The 21,800-nt window shown below is 47.5% G+C and overlaps 1 protein-coding gene across 1 annotated transcript; it reads right to left on the reverse strand.

Annotated features, from left to right (window-relative positions):
- Window positions 1–2,118: 2,118 nt before the first annotated feature.
- Window positions 2,119–20,051, reverse strand: zgc:158376 (uncharacterized protein LOC100101643 homolog). The gene is made up of 11 exons (XM_051419848.1): window positions 19,720–20,051; window positions 15,273–15,473; window positions 12,207–12,350; window positions 11,872–11,958; window positions 11,356–11,541; window positions 11,229–11,261; window positions 9,341–10,641; window positions 9,079–9,242; window positions 7,605–7,766; window positions 7,219–7,440; window positions 2,119–6,910 (listed from the first exon to the last, which is right to left on the reverse strand). Exons 2-11 carry the CDS (start codon window positions 15,456–15,458, stop codon window positions 6,609–6,611), a joined length of 2,787 nt encoding a protein of 928 aa, XP_051275808.1. The 5' UTR covers window positions 15,459–15,473; window positions 19,720–20,051; the 3' UTR covers window positions 2,119–6,608.
- Window positions 20,052–21,800: the final 1,749 nt, after the last annotated feature.

Raw genomic sequence — 21,800 nt, forward strand, 5'->3', positions numbered from 1 at the left:
TTTTTTTCCCCCAAAAAAGTTTGTTTCTAACATCTTTATAGTAATTATTATAAAACGGAAGCATATTGCATTCACTTGAAAAGGTATTTTTTGGTTTGTTTTCTGGAGTAATTCTATTTTTTTTTTTTTATTTCTTTTCAGGTTTTCTGAATAAATGTTTTTTTTCTGTTCTTTGGACAAACAATAGAAGCATTCATTCCTTTATTGAGAGCTTGATTTAATGGAAACAAACATAACCGGCTGGTTTAGTTCAATCAGGTTTTACTTTGATCTGGATTCAGACTCTGGGACATAGTCCTGTCTTTAAGTCTTATAGATGGTGTTATCATTGGTCTGTTGACTCTACGCAGGAACCTGAGGTAGATAGCTGAAGATGGGGCATGTATGTGTGGGCAGGAGTCACTATAGGTCGATGGGAGTCAATGCAGGTTGGAGGTTCTCGCGGGAGTTCAAAGTATCTCGATAATTCAGAAGAAAATTACTCCGAAAAACAGTAAAAAAAAAGTTATTTTTTCTCAAGTGAATGCAATACGCTTCCGTATTATAAATATAATATGTGTCTAATCAGAAAATACCACAAAGAAGAAAAGTGTTTCATTATTTAACATAAAAATGCTCTATAAGTAAAGTTTATGATTATATTACCACACTGCCATCATCACCGGACACTGTGAACTCGGTCGGGTTCAACAACTGTAAATTAATACCAGCAAAATTTCAAAATAAAACAATGTATTGATTTCTAATATCACCTTTAGATATTCAGTGTTTTACTAAAGCGCCACAATAATGTGTTTGTTCAAATATTTTCATTTTCAAAGCAAATTTATTTTTAATTTATATTATTTATTGCCAAAAAATAAAAATAATCCTACAAACATCCGAACGTGTCAGATTATTCTAGAAAGGCTGCTGTGGAATCAGACGCCTGTGAGATCCTCCGTTTCATCTCTAACATTTTATAAAGTCATCGGGTAAAATCTTAAAATCACCAGTAAGTCCAGAAGGTAAGGGATCAGCTGTTCTTACAGTGGCCACGTTCCATTTAGGGTTAGGACTGCTGGACCACTGTCACTGAGACACTAAATGGAACTGAGTCATCATTACTGTTAGTAAGTGCAGTGGTTGAATCTGTGTTATTATTGTATATATATATAATATATATGAATATCTCTGTCACACTGCTGACCTACACAATCCTACAAACAGTACATTTCTGCATTCATCTATTTAAATACACTTATATCGCCTCTATTTGATCTTTATTTATATTTTTATTGTAATGCACCGATAATCCTTCTACGTGAAAACAGGTTCTCATTCTGATTATTTGTATTTTACCAAATCACAACAGAACTTATCTCAGGACCTCAAACAGAACCTGAGGGGTATTGTACAAAACCAGGATAAGGGATTAACCCGGGATATGTTGGTTATCCTGGATGAATTGAGCCTCAAGTCGGTTGCATGAAAGCAGGTTAAACTTATCCCGGCCAAGTTACTATGGTGATTTATTCTCTGCAGCTAGCCTGCTCCAGACCAGGCTAACAGCCAGGCTAACAGCCAGGCTAACATTAATCCAGGTGATTCACCTGTATTTCCACCGTCAATCCTGTGAGGAATTAATGTGTTTTAATTGCAACAGTCTTTTTATATTGATTCAAGTGGTCAGGCCAAGTGTTATATTGCTATGCTAATGAAGACTGCTTGTCAAACTGCATAAATATGTTTTATTGCAGTAATTGAGATTACAAAACACAGCTGTGTAAAAACATCGCAGTGTGTATAAAACATCGCAGTGTGTAAAACATCGCAGTGTGTAAAACATCGCAGTGTGTTGTTATTGTATAAAGTCATTGTGTATTTTTGGGCTAAAATCTTAAAATAACCAGGTCAAGCAGAAATTATACGAACATGTAGCCAGATTTATTTATTTTTTTACCCAGGATGGTGAAGTCATGGCGAACCCTTCTCTGGCTCCGATTGGCTAGTTCTCCTTTGTTGGTTTCGTTGGTCCGGTTTAGGCATGAGGGGTAGGATTGGGTAGGTTAGTGGGTCATGACTTTGCCATCCTGGGATAGAAGATGTGTTTATGAACAAACAAACAAACACAGGAAGTAAAAACAAACCCATTGCTTCTTTATTAGTTAGTCATTTTACAGTAGTCACTCATACGTAGCTGCCTTGAGTTGGTCTTTTTGTGTCACTTTTACTTTTTGTTCCAACTTCTTCCTCATTTTTTTTTTCATCAACACAGCGGAAGAGTCGTGGACAAAGTATAAAAAAACAACAAAAAGCAAACAAAGAACAAAAAAACCCAAAAGAAACAGGATAAAATGCCCCTTTTCACAACAAAAACTACATTTGGCAAAAGGCGAGGATGAAGGTGATGAAGATGATGATCCAGTGCATCTTTAAAACATCCAGAGACTTTTTTTTTTACTAAGATAGAGAAGAGAGCGAAGATGTCTGGGCGTCTGATTGGATAAGAGCTTTCAGGAGTCGGGGATTATCGTCCAATCAGATTTGATCTCCTCACCTGTCGCTAGGCGAAGTCTGAAGCTGTGATATGCATCGTTGGCGGCGAGGCGGCGGTCCCGCGTTACGTCACAGTAAAAAACAACTAAATCACAACGAATACAAAAAATAAAATATAAAACTGACCCACAGCGAGACGTTGATCTGGCGAGTTTATGGCACAACGAGGCGTCCGGCTGGCGAGCAGCACGACGTCATGGCGATCTCACTACTAATACTTTTTATTTCGTGGACTACGGCGGGTCCGAATGATGCGTTACCTCCGCTGCACCACAACCTGTATCAATAACAAGAATGATTGATTATTTATTATCGAGTTGATTAAATTTACAATAAAAAAGTAAACGTTGAATAAAGTGAACAATGAATCGACTCTAACTCCGATAGGATTCATCTTTACCTGATAACCTGCGTTACTTCTTATATAAGCAAGTGCTTAGCTAATGAGCTAACAAGCTAGCAAAGCAGGACAATGAATGAGCGTCATAATGGCGGTTTTCCCGCTCATTTTCCAGACAGAATTTAAGTTTTGTTTTACTTATTTGTTGAACAATAAAACCAGCAAACTAATAAACAACTGGGACGCTAACATTGTACCATGTAGCTAACGTGGAAAGAGCTAACCAACACGGAACAAGCCATTGCTACTAAAGCGCTAACATGTTAGCTCATTAAAAGCTATAGCTAAAAGCTAGCCAGTGATAATGGCCGTTTCCCCGCTCGTTCTCTCGCCGTATTTTAAGACGTGGTTTCTGTTCTACGTGCAGCAGAAGTAACGCGACCTAACAGAAGGCTTGAAACTGACCAGCTAGCTAACGTGGAACACGCTAGCCAACACGCTAGCCAGTACAGGGCGACCCATCTACTGACGTCTAACCCGACAAAGCTCGTTATGGTAACTGCAGTCCGTCGTTTGTTGCGTTTATCTGAAATTCAACGATATGAAATATGATGTAAATAATATTGCCCCCCCCTCAGTGCCACTGCCTCACATGATAAGACAGCCAGTTCACACAAAGAAACAAACATCAGACGTGGATCTGATCCGGGATCAGAAACATCCGGGCGTCATTTATGAAAACGTTTCTGACCATAAAACCACCAACTTGCATTGATTTCTTGCTTTTATGCGACACATCAAAAGCCAAAACTTTACTTTAACGATGATCCTGACGGGAAATTCAGAATGACGGATTTTTCATAAGCGAGGCCCCTGAGGAAACTACGGAAGCCCAATTCAGCCAAAACAATAAAAAACAGAAGAAAAGTTCGGAATAAAACATGAAAATACTTTTAAAGGTAAAACCAAAGTTTGAGATTTGAGTCGGAGTCGAGATAGTCGACAAATCAGAATTATAAAAGTACTATCGGGTTCTCAAAGACTATAAAATAAATCAAGACGAGATAGATCAGGATAATAAATCAGAATTATTCCTCACGTTGTTTTTCCTTCTCCTGGCAGAAATGAGCTTCCGTAGACAAACAGATCGATCAATGCAGCAACAACAGGCAGAAAGGTTCATAATGTAGAAAACAAACAGAAACACATCCCGAGTGAGACAGACAGAAAGCAGGAATGTGTGTTCGGACCGGATGGGAACGTCGCTGCGGCACAAAAATAAATTAAAACCTGATTTTAAAAAAAGAAAAAGAAAAAACTCCTGAGAAAAACACGATCAATCACTTCCCAACAGAATCTGATCAGAGGCGACAAACACAGGATGGAAAACGAAGAGGGGAAGATGAATGATTGAGGCGAACGTTGAAGACACTGAGGCTCAGATACACACACACACACACACACACACACACACACACACACACACACACACACACACACACACACACACACACACACACACACACAGAGGAGGGAACAGGGAGTCAAATCACACCCGAACAACCTTCGCCTGCGACCGCCGGTCAGTGAGCGGTTTAAAGGAACAGTCTGACATTTTACTGATGTGTCTGGTTAGCCTAGCTTAGCACAAAGACTGGAAGCAGAGGGAAACTGTTAGCCTGGTTCCGTCAGAAGAGCAGCGATCAGTGTAACCTGTGATTGTGTTCACTGACGTGTGTAAAGCTGGACGATGTTTTGGACACGTGGCTGCAGTTCCTCTAGCGGCCACTGGAGGAACTGCGTCTCTTCTCGCTGATATTACAGATTCATTGTGCGCGTGGCGAGGTCACTTCCTGTTCGTTCAAACACTTATTGATTTGTCGTTGCACACTGACTGCTCGCCGCCTCCTCCAGCGGCGTCTTTACAATCACATTAACACTGTTTCCACGTGTGTGTGTGTGTGTCTGTGTGTGTGTGTCTGTGTGTGTGTCTGTGTGTCTGTGTGTGTGTCTGTGTGTGTGTGTGTGTCTGTGTGTCTGTGTGTGTGTACATTCATTAAGATCCACACTGATCACTCCTGATGCTTCCAGCCACTCTCACACTGGATCTCTTTGGGTTTCTGACTGTTTGCTGACTGGTTTCTGACTGTTTGCTGACTGGTTTCTGACTGTTTGCTGACTGGTTTCTGACTGCTTACTGATTGTTTCTGACTGGTTGCTGACTGGTTTCTGACTGCTGACTGGTTTCTGACTGGTTTCTGACTGGTTTCTGACTGGTTTCTGACTGGTTTCTGACTGGTTTCTGACTGGTTTCTGACTGCTGACTGGTTTCTGACTGGTTGCTGACTGGTTTCTGACTGGTTGCTGACTGGTTTCTGACTGGTTGCTGACTGGTTGCTGACTGGTTTCTGACTGGTTTCTGACTGGTTGCTGACTGGTTTCTGACTGGTTGCTGACTGGTTTCTGACTGGTTGCTGACTGGTTGCTGACTGGTTTCTGACTGGTTGCAGTGAATCAGCAGAATAAATCAGACGTTCCAGCTCAGAATCTGTTTGTGTGGTCGGAACATTAAATGTTTTAAATACGCAGCTCGAGGCGGGAACAATCCTTCTGCTGAAGTCTTCGTGGTTTTACACCAAATTAACTGCATCTTGAACCGGTTCGAGGAACCAGAACGGATCCGAGCCGGTGGCGAACACTGTTAGTGGACGTACTTTGACCCGTTAGCTTACTTTGGAGTGTTTCCACGCCTACGTCGGTGGATTAACGATGATCTGAAGGTAAAACGAGTTTCTGTCTCTGCAGTCTGGTGGAGAGTGATCGCGGTGAGTTTCGGTTCCAACTGTTCAGATTCTGAACCAATTTATTTTTGGTCCAAATGGTTTGAAAACTCGCTGCGTGAACCGGGACAGAATCGGTTCCCTGTGGCAGGAAAAGGGCCAACAGAGAGGGGCACTGTGGGTAACCGCAGATGCTCTCTAACCAACTACCAAACTTCATAGAGAAAAGATGCGTTTTTAGTGCGACAATCTAACATTTCCCCCCCACAGTCAGACCAATTCATACTGATTAGCCTAGCTTAGCACAAAGACTGGAAGCAGAGGGAAACTGTTAGCGTCACTCCTAAACTGCCTGCAAATGTCAGACTGCTCTTATTTGAATCATTCATGGAGACGACCCTACGTGTGTCTGACTTCCTGTGTGTATGTGTGTGTGTGTGTGCGTGTGTGTGTGTGTGTGTGCGTGCAGACTGGGGGGGGGGGGGGGAGACATCATCAAGTATTGATCTTCCTCTCTCCCTGTTCTCTGCAGCTACTGACGAGCAGGTGGACGCCTGGCGTGATGATTGATCGAATGGTGGAAGGACGGAAGAGAAGGAGGGAAGGAAAGGAGGAGAGGAGGGAAGGAGTGTTGGTGGGGGGGGGGATGTTTCAAAGGTTAAGGGTCATTTACAGTAAACTACAGATATATACACACACCCAAAATTGTACAGAGAACAAATATGTACATGCTCAGGGTTTCTATTTTTTAACTATTACCGACAATTTTCCCAAAATACGTTCCTCCTCCTCCTCTTCTTCTTCTGTGGTCACAACGTCAGGAGAAATGTTGCACAGGTCCCTCCACCTCCTCCTCCTCTTCCCCGTCACCTGTATGTAGTGTATCAAGGTGGGAGGCGGGGCTTAGCAGGCCGCCTGGACTCAAAAGTCACGTGACACGGAGGAGGACTTTAGCTGTTCTTTAGCAGCGTTCTGTCTTCGGGAGGACAGGAGGAGGCGGACGTGGAGGAGGAGGAGGAGGAGGAGGAGGAGGATGAAGCAGCGACCGTCGTGGTGGTGGTGGTGGTGGTAGTGGTGGCAGTGTTGGAGGAAGAGGAGGTAGAGGAGGATGAAGAGGAGGAGGCGTTGGAGGGGAAGGAGAGCAGCTGTCCGGTCTCGGAGGAGAGGAGGGAGCAGGAGCGCAGGTCGACCGTCTGCAGGGAGGGGCAGCGCCGCAGCAACGGGATGCACTGCTCCGTCACCTTCACACAGCCTGAAACACAGCGCCACCGTCAGTACAGGAGGAGTACTGCAGGAGTACTGGAGTACTACAGGAGTACAGGAGTACTGCAGGAGTACTGCAGGAGTACTACAGGAGTACAGGAGTACTGCAGGAGTACTGCAGGAGTACTACAGGAGTACAGGAGTACTGCAGGAGTACTGCAGGAGTACAGGAGTACTGCAGGAGTACTGCAGGAGTACTGCAGGAGTACTGCAGGAGTACTGGAGGAGTACAGGAGTACTGCAGGAGTACTGCAGGAGTACTGGAGGAGTACAGTTACTGTAACTTGAGGTATTTACCTGCCAGGTTGATGTGGGTGAGGCTCTCTTTCAGGGGGGAGATGGGGGAGGTGAGGGTGTGCACCGTCTGGTCTGTGATATTCCCGCTCTGACTCAGGTCCAACCGGGTCAGGTGAGGAACGTAACGCACCAGCAGGCGGGACGATGCGTCCGTCAGGTCCAAACCGGCCAATCGCAGCTCCGTCACGTTCTGGAAACGCCCCACTCTGGTTTCACCGTGAGCTGACCGACCAATCAGAGAGCAGAGAGAGAGAGAGACAGGTTAATGAGGCTTTTGTGACAAAAACAACAACAACAACAACCACAACAACAACAACAACAACAACAACAACCACAACAACAACCACAACAACCACCTTCTAATTTAATGTGTGTGAGCGTCTCACCTGTCCTGGTGTCAGGTGGGGGGGCCAGCAGCTCCCTCAGGTGAGAGTCTTTGAGGTCTTCCACTCTGCTGAGGTCCAGCAGCTTCAGACAGGGACAGACGGCCTGACACAGAGCGGAGACCGCCGGCCACGGACAGCCCGACACATTCAGCTCCAGCAGACCTGAACGGGTCAGAGGACGAGGGTCAGAGGACGGGGGTCAGAGGACGGGGGTCAGAGGACGGGGGTCAGAGGACACGGGTCAGAGGACGGGGGTCAGAGGACGAGGGTCAGAGGACGGGGGGTCAGAGGACGGGGGTCAGAGGACACGGGTCAGAGGACGGGGGTCAGAGGACAAGGGTCAGAGGACGGGGGTCAGAGGACGGGGGGGGTCAGAGGACGGGGGTCAGAGGACGGGGGGTCAGAGGACGGGGGTCAGAGGACACGGGTCAGAGGACGGGGGTCAGAGGACGGGGGTCAGAGGACGAGGGTCAGAGGACGGGGGGTCAGAGGACACGGGTCAGAGGACGGGGGTCAGAGGACGGGGGGTCAGAGGACGGGGGGTCAGAGGACGGGGGTCAGAGGACGAGGGTCAGAGGACGGGGGGTCAGAGGACACGGGTCAGAGGACGGGGGGTCAGAGGACGGGGGGTCAGAGGACGGGGGTCAGAGGACGAGGGTCAGAGGACGGGGGGGTCAGAGGACACGGGTCAGAGGACGGGGGTCAGAGGACGGGGGTCAGAGGACGAGGGTCAGAGGACGAGGGTCAGAGGACGGGAGTTCAAATCACAACTAGAGCTGATCAATCAGTTGATCATTTTGTCTATTAATCGATAGACACATCTGAGAAGCTGAAATTCTTCTTTAAAAAAAAATGAGCCAAAACAATTAATTGATTATCAATAGTTCATAGTAATAGATTCATTGATTAATGCGTTCACACTACATCCCTATTGATCAGTATACACTGTATCTTTATGGATGATATTGATCAGTATACACTGTATCTTTATGGATGATATTGATCAGTATGCACTGTATCTTTATGGATGATATTGATCAGTATACACTGTATCTTTATGGATGATATTGATCAGTATACACTGTATCTTTATGGATGATATTGATCAGTATACACTGTATCTTTATGGATGATATTGATCAGTATACACTGTATCTGTATGGATGATATTGATCAGTATACACTGTATCTTTATGGATGATATTGATCAGTATACACTGTATCTTTATGGATGATATTGATCAGTATACACTGTATCTGTATGGATTATATATTATCTACTGGGTGAAGGGTTCTACGTTGTGGTTTGTGCTGAACATCACGTTCTCAGAGTGGTGCATGATTTCTCCTCATTGACCAGAAACACACAGAAACTCTGTTACTATAATGTGAGTATTGATTACTGATCAGGCTGATCAGGTATTGATCAGCTAACTGGGCTGTGTGTAGTGTGAACAGGAAGTGTTGGCAGCACCTTGTAGCCGGTTGATCAGCCACATCAGCTGTTTCTTGGAGATGTTGGTGTAACCCAGGTTGAGGGAGACGGGCTGGCGGCGGATGATACCACTCAGCATGGGGGGGGTGATGGAGCGCTGCCGGCTCAGATCGATCTGAGTCCACAACCTTTTATCACAACACCTGAAGAAGAGAAAAACACACTGAAGCTCAGTTTCCATCTGTGAAGCACTACAGCAGACGCTGTGAGGTCACTGTGAGGTCACTGTGAGGTCACTGACCAGCGGCTCCAGGTGCGGCAGACCCTCATGCAGACGCACAGCTCTCTCTGGCTCAGGTGGGTGAAGACTCGCAGCCACACGTCCCGGGTCATGATGTGGGAGGAGCCGGAGTCCAGCGGCAGGCAGCTGGGCTCGGGGCAGGTGGGGGGGGGACGCACGAGGTGCCTCTCCATCTGGACGGGCCGGGGGGGCGAGGGCACGGCCGGCGGGCTGCGCTTCATCATCTGAGAGCGCGGGGCGAGGCGGGACGGCTGCGAGCAGGGAGACGCCGCCATTGCTGACATCATCAGGCCGCCTCCCCCTCCTCCCCCGCCGTTGGAGGTGGGGATGGAGGAGGAGGAGGAGGAGGAGGAGGTGGTGGTGTTTCTGGATGTCTGGTTCTTGCTGTTGCTACGGATCTTGTTCCCGCGGCTCCCGCTGCCTTTGGTCCCGCCCCCTCCTCCCCCACTGTGTCTGTGATTGGTCAGAACGCCGCTGGCGTTCTCCTTCTCTCCTCCTTCCCTACCCCCTCCTCCCCCGCCTGTCCCTCCTCGTGTCCGTCCGTTGCGCGCCTCCTGTCCATTGCTGCGCTGCTTCCCCGTGAAGCCGTCGTGCTGCGAGGACGGAGGCATCTGATTGGAGGAGAGGGGTGAGGGCGGCGGAAGGGAGGCAGAGTTTTTCCTGGTCCTGTCAGAGGTGGGCGTGTCCTCCTCCTCTCCGTCCAGTAGTCCTCCTTTCCGTCCTCGCGGAGGTAACCCAGCCTCTCCTCCTCCCCCTCTCCGCCGAACCTTCTCCCCCCCTCCCTGCTCCTCCTCCCGCACCTCCTCCTCCCCCCTCCCGCCCTCCCCCTCAGACTCCTCGCTGGCGCTGAAGCCCAGCTCAGCCAGACGCCGCTCCCGCTCCCTCTCTCTCTCCCGCTCGCTGCGACTCCTCTCCCTCTCTCCCCGCCCACCACTGCTGTTCCCGTAGACAACGGGAGGAGGCGGGGCGGGGGAGGATGATGAAGGCGAGGAGCCTCCTCCCCCCTGCTCCCCTCTCAGGGAGTCGTCTGAGTCGGACTCGGAGTCGGACTCGGAGCTGGAGGAGGAGGAGGACGAGGACTCGGGGCGACGCTCCAGCAGACACATCCTCTTAAAGCGCTCCAGTTTCTCTCTGTGATGGGAGCGCTGGTCGGCACTCGACGTCCCCCCCGCGCCTCCCCCTCCTCCCCCACCTCCTCCTCCCCCGGGCTGAGAAGAAGAAGAAGTTGAGGAGCCCTGCAGCGCTCCTCCTCCCACTGAGGATGTGGGACCGTTCGACTCCACCGCCTCCTGTTTGGGTTTCTGATGGACACAAAATACAGATCAGGAGGATACGACCCGGATCGATCAGTAGGAGAACTAAGGTTTATTTTTATATATATGTGAGATATTGAGTCCTCAGACAGATTTGTGTCTGTAAAACATGAAATCAGTCGACTTCAATGAATCCAATTATTACTGAAATGGCTGTAAAATGTGACAATGAGCTATTGTTACATTTCTTTCTGTATCTTCATCATCATGAATTCTAACTCACTTTAATAAAAGGTATCAGCATGCTGTTCTTGCCTTTGTGATGCTACAACAACCATTACCCCACTGATACATACATATTTTGCAGCCCTACTTTATTATCAATGTGTGAAACCAGGACAGAGCCGGACTGACGGGGGTCCCACAGCCCCTGTAGGAGGTCAGTTTGTCTGTGACGTCGCTGTGTGTGTGTTAATCTGATCACTTATAGGCTGTGTGCATGGAGATCTTTCCACTGAGCTTCCTGAGCAGAGTTCAGATGTTCAAGGACAACATCGACTGAGGGACAGACTGGACACAACGTCCATCTCCCAGCCGTTTGTTGGATAAATATATTCATAATAAAGGCTTCGTACCTTTTTGAGGCGTTTTTCGTGGGCGACCTTCATCTGAGAGAGAGACGGGGCGGAGAGACAGACAGTCAGAGCTGTAATCAGGTTCTTTAAACCATCAGGATCATGTCAGACCTGAAAGAGGACTCACCTTCTTCTTGGGCCCGCTGTCCTGAGGCAGCTCCTTCTCCTTCTTCCTCTTGTGTCCCCCGTCCGTCCTCCCCCCCTCCTCCAGGGAGGGAGGGGCTTTCTTTTTAGGGGGAGGGTCATCTGTGAGCTTCCAGCGGCCCACCTCCCCGTTATCCAGCCTGCGCTTCCCCGAGCCGTCCGCCTGGTCCTGGACAGAAACACCAAACCGGCATCAATATAATCAATAATCAATATAATCAATACTCTCATTATTAAAGCATCAATCAACCTGATCAGCCTTCAGCAGTCAGCTAGTGTTTCTGTAGTGGAGACTAAACGTTATCAATGATCCATATCAGCAGTTTGAATCCAACTAAAAGCTCCCTGCACCAAACTCCCTTTAAGAAATATCACATTTTAACAATTCCTAACGTGTTCGTAACAACACGTAACTCTAGAAACACGAGCTAAAGGCCGTCATATGTCTGATCCCTTCACCAGTCTGAAACTGGGTTCTGGGTTCTGGTCGGACTCTCACCTTACTGGTTTTACCCTCCTTGTGGCACTTTGGACACTCCCAGCAGTTTGGGATCTCATCGTTGATGATTCCTTCAGCTTTACCCATCTGAGGAGACAAACAAACACACTGAGTCCACCACAGTCTGGTCCAACACAGTCTGGTCCAACACAGTCTGGTCCAACACAGTCTGGTCCAACACAGTCTGGTCCAACACAGTCTGGTCCAACACAGTCTGGTCCACCACAGTCTGGTCCACCACAGTCTGATCCACCACAGTCTGATCCACCACAGTCAGTCAGACTGTGTCAGACCCCCGTAGGCGGTCTGTGTGGAACCAGGTTCTGGTCACTGACCTTGAGGCAGCTGGGGTGGATGATTTCGTTGCAGATGGTACACTCCATCAGAGAGAGGCTGAACTTCTCCTCCTCAGAGTCCACAGTGTCCTCCTTCCCCGCCTCGCCGCACGCAAAACACACCGCCGTGTGAGGCAACACCGGCTGTACAGAGAGAGAGAGAGAGACAGAGAGAGAGAGAGAGAGAGACAGGTGGGTCAGACAGGTGCAGAGACAGGAGAGGTTGGAATGGGCTTAGAGCAAAAACCATAAAAATACAGAAATATTAATAAAGAAGAAAACAATTAAAATACAGTATGTGAGGACATCAAACACAACACTGTTAAATGAAGGCCGGGTTATGAAGGCTGCACTGGAGTCCCCGCTGGGTCCGACCACGGAGGGCCGTGTAGGTCATTGATTAGATGGTAAACAGTATTGGAAGTGAAACAGTGCAGTGATCAGAGAACTGGAGTGATATGACTCTGAGACAGACCCTGTTCCTTCCTGGGTTCAACCTGAGCCAATGACAGAAGGCTTTCCACAAGACTTTGGAGTGTTTCTGTGGGAATTTGTGTCCATTCATTCTGTAGAGCATTTATGAGGCTCGCAATGTCCGTTCCAGCTCATCCCAAACGCGCTCGATGGGGTGGAGGTCAGGGCTCTGTGCAGGCCAGTCAAGTTCTTCCACACCGAACTCATTCAACAATGTCTTTATGGACCTTGCTTTGTGCTCTGGGGCTCAGTCTTGTTGGAACAGAAAGGTCCTTCCCCAAACTGTTGCCACAAAAAGCGCTTTGAGTGGTCGGAAGACTAGAAATGCGCTATACAAGTACAAGTCCATTTACCATTTACAAAGTTGCAAGCATAACATTGTCCAAAATGTGTGGGTCTGATTGGAACTGAACAATGAACAGGTGTCCATATATATATATATATATTCTATTGTTAATGTCCTTGTATCAGATCTGTATCAGGAAGAAGAAATGAATGAATAATGAGAATAACTTTGATCCATATTCCTCACATCCTTCCTTCTTGTCAGAACCTGCTGCCTACACTACCCACAATGCAACTGGGCTGCCGACAGTTTGGTGTGAGACTGCGGCGTGTTAGTGGTGGCTGATGCTAATGCTAATGGGCCTAGAGCCTCCAGGGACGTCACACGTTTCTAAAACTGAGTGACTGCAGGAGGAGGAAGAGGAGGAGACGAGCCCCTCCCACCTTTCTCCCCCCAGGACCATCACAACTGAAACCAGCATACCCTCCTCCTCCACCTCCTCCTCCTCTTCCTCCTCCTCCTACTCTTCCTCCTCCTCCTACTCTTCCTCCTCCTCTACCTCCTCCTCCTCCTCTTCCTCTTCTATCTCCTCCTCCTCCTCCTCTTCCTCCTCTACCTTCTCCTCCTCCTCCTCCTCTTCCTACTCCTCTTCTACCTCCTCCTCCTCTTCCTCCTCTACCTCCTCTACCTCCTCCTCCTACTCTTCCTCCTCCTCTTCCTCCTCCTCTTCCTCTTCTACCTCCCTCCTCCTCCTCTTCCTCTTCTATCTCCTCCTCCTCCTCCTCTTCCTCCTCTACCTTCTCCTCCTCCTCCTCCTCTTCCTACTCCTCTTCTACCTCCTCCTCCTCTTCCTCCTCTACCTCCTCTACCTCCTCCTCCTACTCTTCCTCCTCCTCTTCCTCCTCCTCTTCCTCTTCTACCTCCTCCTCCTCCTACTACTCCTCCTCCTCCTCTACCTCCTCCACCTCCTCCTCCTCCTCTTCTACCTCCTCCTCCCCCCGTAACCACAGATAAAGAAATAAAGAAACAACAGAACTAATATGGCGAGCAGCAGAGTGTGTGTGAGTGTGTGTGTGTGTGTGTGTGTGTGTGTGTGTGTGAGAGTGTGTGTGAGTGTGAGAGTGTGTGTGTGTGTGTGTGTATGTGAGAGTGTGTGTGAGTGTGTGTGACCACGCCGATGGATCAAAGCCAACTCTCTCTCACTCACAGCACCAGCAACCATCTCTGGTTGCCACGGAAACCCAGCATCCTCTCCTGCTGGGCTCCAGCTCTCTGCGCTGATGCTATTTGAAGAAACGACACAAAAATAATCCACACCTTCGGAGTGTGTGTGTGTGTGTGTGTGTGTGTGTGTGTGTGTGTGTGTGTCTCAGCAGGTGTAATGGAGGATTATGTTGCTGTGTAGATCCGTGCTCGCTCTACGTTAGCGTCATGTTGCGGAGCAGGAACTGGTGTCTGTGCTCTGGTATCTCTGTGAGGACTAGTCTGGGTTCTGGCATCTCTGTGAGGACCAGTCTGGGTTCTGGGTGTGAGAACATTTTGTCCAGTTCTCAGTGTGTGTGTTATCTCTGCTTGTATTAAACCACAGGACAACAGATCAATGAGCCCCATTGATTTATGACAGCTTTGGATATTTATTTCATGGTGGTACTGTTGGGTCTCTGTAATTAATGTTAAAGAGTTCGGTCTAGACCTGCTCTATTTGAAAAGTGTCCTGAGATAACTTCTGTTATGAATTGGCGCTATACAAATAAAATTGAATTGAATTGAATTTAAAGGAGAAAGTCCTGGCAGCGTCATACAGAGGGAGTGTTAATATTAAAGAGTGGTTGGCTGATCCATCGGGCCATGGAGCGCTGTACAGTAACTCACACACATCCTGCTGTAAACGTTTGCAGAACTGATCCAGAACCAGCTCCAGCAGACAGTCACAACTGCACCCGTACAGACCCGTATAGACCCGGGTCCACAGAAGAACCGGAAGTAAACGGCGTCTCTCTACAGTACGTCTGAATACAAGCTCCAGAACTTTTCTCGGTACTTTATATCACTACTCCTCTCTGCTGAGCCACAGAACCGGAGCGGGGCGGACCGACGGAGCCCGGCTGATATCCAGCGGCTCCGACCAGGACTCTGACTCTGGGGATGAAGACCCGGCGGGTTCAGGCGGCGACAGGAGAGGAAGAGGAGGAAGAGGAGATACAAAAACTCTGTCTGCTGCACAATAAGGTCAATTAATCAGTGTGTGTGTGTGTGTGTGTGTGTGTGTGTGTGTGTGTGTGTGTGTGTGTGTGTGTGTGTCTCACCGCCGTGCACTGTCTCAGGAGGCAGGACTGCTTCATCCTACCGGGCCCTCCGAACTTCTTCATGTCCTTACAGAAGTGACACTCTCCGCACTCAGTCCTCATGCAGGCCTGGCAGCGCCGGCACCGGGTCCGCCTGCGCCTCGCCCCCCCGCCAGCCCCCCCGCCCAGCGCCTTACTGCCCGACATCCCCGAACAAGTCAGCTGCACACAGAGAGAGAGAGAGAGAGAGAGAGACAGAGAGAGAGAGAGAATTCAAAATTCAAATTCAAAATGGGCTTAATTGGCATGAAAGTTTTTTTTTAAAAACAACATTGCCAAAGCAAAGCATCAAAATACAATGGGTCAAAATATTCAGACAATCCACAATATGAAAGATATATACATTATGAACATTATATTAGTTATATACGATCACTCATTGTCCCTCAGGTTGTGGCACGTTAATAGAAAAATGTGCCACGTATCGTAAAATAATCAGTTTTTATAATCTTTAAATATGTGATATGCCTCAGAATCGTGTGATGCATCCGAACAGCGGCATCTGGTGGTTGTCATCGCGCTATCTATTATCGTTCGTCAAACATTCTACAACATTCTTTATCCGGATAAAAAGAAAACATTTTTGGGTGAAGACGTTCATCTGGCATTTGGATAGCCTGTCGCATCAAGGTAAGATAATTATTCTAAATTGTCTAAATTCTATAACTACTTGAATAACCTGTAAACTGTTCGCTCGAAGTATCTGAAATTATTATGATAGGCGTAATGTTTTCTTATCAAGGCTAGTTGCGTTTACACGTTGGGTTCTTATAGCTATACGTTTGATGTTTGCACGTGATTTTCTCTCGCATTGTATACAGCCAAAAATTGCGGGCTTCTTCGTACGACAAAGCAGGCCTACCTCATCATCCACACTGCAATACTATTTACTTTATGCTCCCTTTAGGCAACATTATTAGGAATCAGCCCATTAACTTTCACTGTTATGCAGATGATACGCAGTTATATCTGTCGATCAAGCCCAATGAAATTAATCAATTATCTAAATTACAAACATGTCTTAAGGACATAAAATGCTGGATGAGCTGCAATAAGTCCATTAAAACGCTCCAATTAATTCAGAACACTGCAGCACGAGTACTGACAGGAACTAGAAAAAGAGATCACATCTCTCCTGTACTAGCTACTCTGCACTGGCTCCCTGTAAAATGTAGAATAGAATTTAAAATCCTCCTCCTCACCTATAAAGCTCTTCATGGTCAGGCCCCTTCATATCTTAAAGAGCTCATAGTACCCTATTACCCCTCTAGAACACTACGTTCTCTGAATGCTGGGCTACTTGTGGTTCCTATAGTCTCTAAAAGTAGAACAGGAGCCAGAGCCTTCAGTTACCAAGCTCCTCTCCTGTGGAACCAGCTTCCAGTTGTGGTTCGGGAGGCAGACACCCTCTCCACATTCAAGAGTAGGCTTAAGACATTCCTCTTTGATAAAGCTTATAGTTAGGGCTGGATCAGGTGAGTCCTGAACCATCCCTTAGTTATGCTGCTATAGGCCTAGACTATCGGGGGATTTCCCATGGTGCACTGAGCTCCTCTCTTCCTCTCTCTTTCTGCACTCATTCATGTCCCATTAATGCATGTTACTAACTTCACTTCTTCCCCGGAGTTCTTGTGCTTTCTCGTCTCGCAGGTTCTCATGGATCCTGGTGGAGCCTCCTACCATGGTCCTGCTAGATTGCCATTGCTAATATCACTGATATTATTGTTATTATTATTATTGTTACGGTTACTGTTGTTGCTGTTGTCGCTGCTCCATCATCAGTCACTACTATTAGTGTAGTTGTTGCTACTGTTGTTGCTGTGCACCTGTCTGTCTGTCTCTGTCTCTCTCTCTCTCTCTGTCTCTCTGTCTCTCTCTCTCTTTCACCCCAACTGGTCGAGACAGACGACCACCCACCTAGAGCCGGAGGATCTGTCCTAGGTTTCTGCCTTTTAACAGGCAGTGTTTCCTTGCCCTTGTCTCCAAGGTCTTGCTCATGGTGGTACTGTTGGGTCTCTGTAAATAATGTTTTAAAGAGTTCGGTCTAGACCTGCTCTATTTGAAAAGTGTCCTGAGATAACTTCTGTTATGAATTGGCGCTATACAAATAAAATTGAATTGAACTGAATATTAATCAATCAAATTTCACGGTTTCATGACGACAGACTGATTATCGGACTGTCACAAAAGTAAAGCTAAAGACTTCACGTGTACAAATGTTATATCATCCAGATGTTAATTGTCTTTCAGTGAAAATATAATTTGAGATGCCAGAAATCACAAATATCACAATAATGTGTTTATCACTTTAAATGACTTGTATTATAAAATATATATATATCATATATTATATATATATTATAACTTTCCCTAACAGTCAGCTGACTATCTATTACTTATACTATAAATAATGTTACTATCTATTACTTATACTATAAATAATGTTACTTTATGTTACTATAAATTACTTATACTATAAATAATGTTACTATCTATTACTTATACTATAAATAATGTTACTTATAATCTATTACTTATACTATAAATAATGTTACTTTATGTTAATATCTATTACTTATACTATAAATAATGTTACTTTATGTTACTATAAATTACTTATACTATAAATAATGTTACTATCTATTACTTATACTATAAATAATGTTACTTTATGTTACTATCTATTACTTATACTATAAATAATGTTACTTTATGTTACTATCTATTACTTATACTATATATAATGTTACTATATGTTACTATAAATTACTTATACTATAAATAATGTTACTATATGTTACTATATATATTATTTATATTATATATGTTACTATATGATTAACAGTTATTGTGGTAATGATTAGTTAAAAAACAAACATGTTTTATTAAATCTGGAGATTAGAACTTTATTATAAATAATAATTGTCACATTTTATCCTTTTACCAAACAAACTGCAGCTTCTTGAGATCGAGATATTGATTATTTATATTATTGTTATGTTTCTAACCCTCAGATGTGGAGAAACTTATTTTTAAAATACAGAAATGTGAAATTGTGGTTATTTTATGGGTATTGGCCATGAGAAGCACATTAGTTTTTAATATTGGCCTCCTAATAAAAACTAGAGCAGATGGAGATTAATGTTCTGTTGATTGATTAATTGACTTATTGTTGCAGCTGTAATATAATTTATATTATATTAATATATATATATATATATTATAATATAAATTATATTATAATATATATACTATTGTTTCCTTTACAGTAACCCCAACAACACACAGCTCTCTGTGATATTACTGATTGTTGCTGTTCTTCACCTCATTCATTGATCTGATTCCTGTGATGTAAATGCTGTGTGTCTGTGTGTGTGTGTGTGTGTCTGTGTGTCTGTGTGTGTGTGTGTGTGTGTGTCTGTGTGTGTGTGTGTGTGTGTGTGTGTGTGTGTGTGTGTGGGACTGTGTGTGTGTGTTCATGTGTCTGTGTGTGTGTGTCTCTGTGTGTGTCTGTGTGTGTGTGTGTGTCTGTGTGTCTGTGTGTGTGTGTGTGTGTGTCTCTGTGTGTGTTGTGTGTGTGTGTCTGTGTCTCTGTGTGTGTGTGTTCGTGTGTTTGTGTCTGTGTGTGTGTGTGTCTCTGTGTCTCTGTGTGTGTGTGTCTCTGTGTGTGTTGTGTGTGTGTGTGTGTGTCTCTGTGTCTCTGTGTGTGTGTGTCTCTGTGTGTGTCTGTGTGTGTGTGTGTGTGTCTCTCTGTGTGTTTCTCTGTGTGTGTGTGTGTGTCTCTGTGTGTGTGTGTGTGTCTCTGTGTGTGTGTGTGTGTTCTCTGTGTGTGTGTGTGTGTGTGTGTTCTGTGTGTGTGTGTGTGTGTGTGTGTGTGTGTGTGTCTCTGTCTGTGTGTGTGTGTGTCTCTCTGTGTGTGTCTCTCTGTGTGTGTGTGTGTGTCTCTGTGTGTGTGTCCTCAGTAATGTGTCAGTACCTTGCTCATATGCACTCTGATGGTTAGCATCACACAGAGGAATCAGACCTAGCAGCTAGCTAACAGTTAGCATCAGGGATAATGAAGATGCGCATCTGGCACCGTGCTGCTAACGGCTAACGGCTAACAGCTAGCAGCTAGCGCACACAGTTAGCTACATTGAGTCCCTGCAAACAGTATATTGATTGATTGATCCCTGCAGGCGGTAATAATCGATAGCTGTGGTGTTAGTTTAATAAGCACACATCTGAAATGATGCACACTGTCCCTCCCATCCCCCCGTAAAAACCTGCTAACATGCTAGCTGCAGTATGCTTCCTCTTTCATTATCTGCGCTGCATTAAAAGCCCCCCCCCCCCCCAACCCCCCAGCACAGAGGGGTTAATCAAACAAACATGTCCGCCTATAAAGACACACAGAGCAGGCACTAACCTCTCGGTACCAGGTCGCATGCTCCTGGGTCGCTCATCAGAATAATAACAGTTAGCCAACGTTAGCTCAGCGCAGCTAGCCGTCCGCTTCCTTGTTCCTCAGTCCGACAGACTGCCGCTCTCTCCGGCTGCTGCTGCTGCTCACATGCGCCCCATCCTGCTGCTAGCTCCGGGCTAAAGCTAACGGACCCGCCGCGGGTCGAAATGTCTCGATTACCAAACTGATCGATATCGATAACGTGAAGGGCGCAGTGCTGCTGGCTGAGTCGTGCCCATTCACTCCCCCCTCTCTCTCTCTCTCTCTCTCTCTCTCTCTCTCTCTCTCTCTCTCTCTCTCTCGGTCCTCTCTCTCCTCCTCTCTCTCTCGTCTCCTCTCTCCACTGTGAGTGAACCTCTCCCCCCCCTCTCTCTCTCCCCCCTCCCCCTCTCTCTCTCTCTCTCTCTCTCCACTGTGAGTGAACCTCTCTCTCCCCCCTCCCTCCCTCCCTCTCTCTCTCTCTCTCTCTCTCCACTGTGAGTGAACCTCTCTCTCCCTCCCTCCCTCCCTCTCCCTCTCTCTCTCTCTCCACTGTGAGTGAACCTCTCTCCCTCCCTCCCTCCCTCTCTCTCCCCCCTCCCTCCCTCTCTCTCCCTCCCTCCCCCCTCTCTCTCTCCCCCTCCCTCTCTCTCTCCTCTCTCTCTCCACTGTGAGTGAACCTCTCTCTCCCTCCCTCCCTCTCCCTCTCCCTCTCCCTCTCTCTCTCCTCTCTCTCTCCACTGTGAGTGAACCTCTCCCCTCCCTCTCCCTCTCTCTCCCCTCTCTCCACTGTGAGTGAACCTCTCTCCCTCCCTCCCTCTCTCTCTCTCTCCACTGTGAGTGAACCTCTCTCCCTCCCTCCCTCCCTCCCCCCTCCCTCCCTCTCTCTCTCTCTCTCCACTGTGAGTGAACCTCTCTCCCTCCCTCCCTCTCTCCCTCTCTCCCTCCCTCCCTCCTCTCTCTCTCCCTCTACCCTCTCCCCCCCTCCCTCCCTCTCTCTCTCTCTCTCCACTGTGAGTGAACCTCTCTCCCTCCCTCTCCCTCCCTCCCTCCCTCTCTCTCTCTCTCTCTCTCTCTCTCTCTCCACTGTGAGTGAACCTCTCTCCCCCCTCCCTCCCTCTCTCTCTCCTCTCTCTCCACTGTGAGTGAACCTCCCTCCCCCTCCCTCCCCCTCCCTCCCTCCCTCTCCCTCTCTCTCTCTCTCTCTCCACTGTGAGTGAACCTCTCTCCCCCCCCTCCCTCTCTCTCTCTCTCTCTCCACTGTGAGTGAACCTCTCCCCCCCCTCCCTCCCTCCCCCCTCTCCACTGTGGTGAACCTCTCTCCCCTCCCTCCCCCTCCCTCCCTCCTCTCCCTCTCTCTCTCTCTCACTGTGAGTGAACCTCTCCCCCCCTCCCTCCCTCTCTCTCTCTCTCTCTCTCCACTGTGAGTGAACCTCTCTCTCCCCCCCTCCCTCCCTCTCTCTCTCTCTCTCTCCACTGTGAGTGAACCTCTCCCTCCCTCCCCCCTCCCTCTCTCTCTCTCTCTCTCTCCACTGTGAGTGAACCTCTCTCCCCCTCCCTCCCTCCCCCCTCCCTCTCTCTCTCTCTCTCTCTCTCCACTTGAGTGAACCTCTCTCCCCCCTCCCCCCTCCCTCCCTCTCTCCCAGGAGTGAACCTCTCTCCCCCCCCCTCCCTCCCTCTCCCTCCCTCCCTCCCCCTCTCTCTCTCTCTCTCTCCACTGTGAGTGAACCTCTCTCCCCCCCCTCCCTCCCTCTCCCTCCCTCCCCTCCCCTCTCTCTCTCTCTCTCTCTCCACTGTGAGTGAACCTCTCTCCCCCCCTCCCTCCCTCTCTCTCTCTCTCTCTCTCCACTGTGAGTGAACCTCTCTCCCCCTCCCTCCCTCTCTCTCTCTCTCTCTCTCCACTGTGAGTGAACCTCTCTCTCCCCTCCCCTCCACACGTTACAACGTGTTCTTCCTCTCTTTTTCCCGCGGGTCTTCCAAACTCCACCAACGGTTCATTTCAACTGGACACTCGGTTATAACCGGTAATAACCCTCCGCGGGAACTAGGCCCCGCTGATCAATGCG

The sequence above is a fragment of the Dicentrarchus labrax genome, unplaced genomic scaffold (genome assembly GCF_905237075.1).
Source record: "Dicentrarchus labrax unplaced genomic scaffold, dlabrax2021, whole genome shotgun sequence".
In the NCBI taxonomy this organism is placed as follows: domain Eukaryota; kingdom Metazoa; phylum Chordata; class Actinopteri; family Moronidae; genus Dicentrarchus; species Dicentrarchus labrax.

Coding starts and splice junctions, on each gene's coding strand:
- zgc:158376 (XM_051419848.1), bottom strand. CDS start 15,458: ATGTCGGGCAGTAAGGCGCTGGGCGGGGGGGCTGGCGGGGGGGCGAGG. Junction 11,959..12,206: donor TCCACCCCAGCTGCCTCAAG/GTCAGTGACCAG, acceptor TTGTCTCCTCAG/ATGGGTAAAGCTGAAGGAAT. Junction 11,542..11,871: donor AGGAGGGTAAAACCAGTAAG/GTGAGAGTCCGA, acceptor GTTTCTGTCCAG/GACCAGGCGGACGGCTCGGG.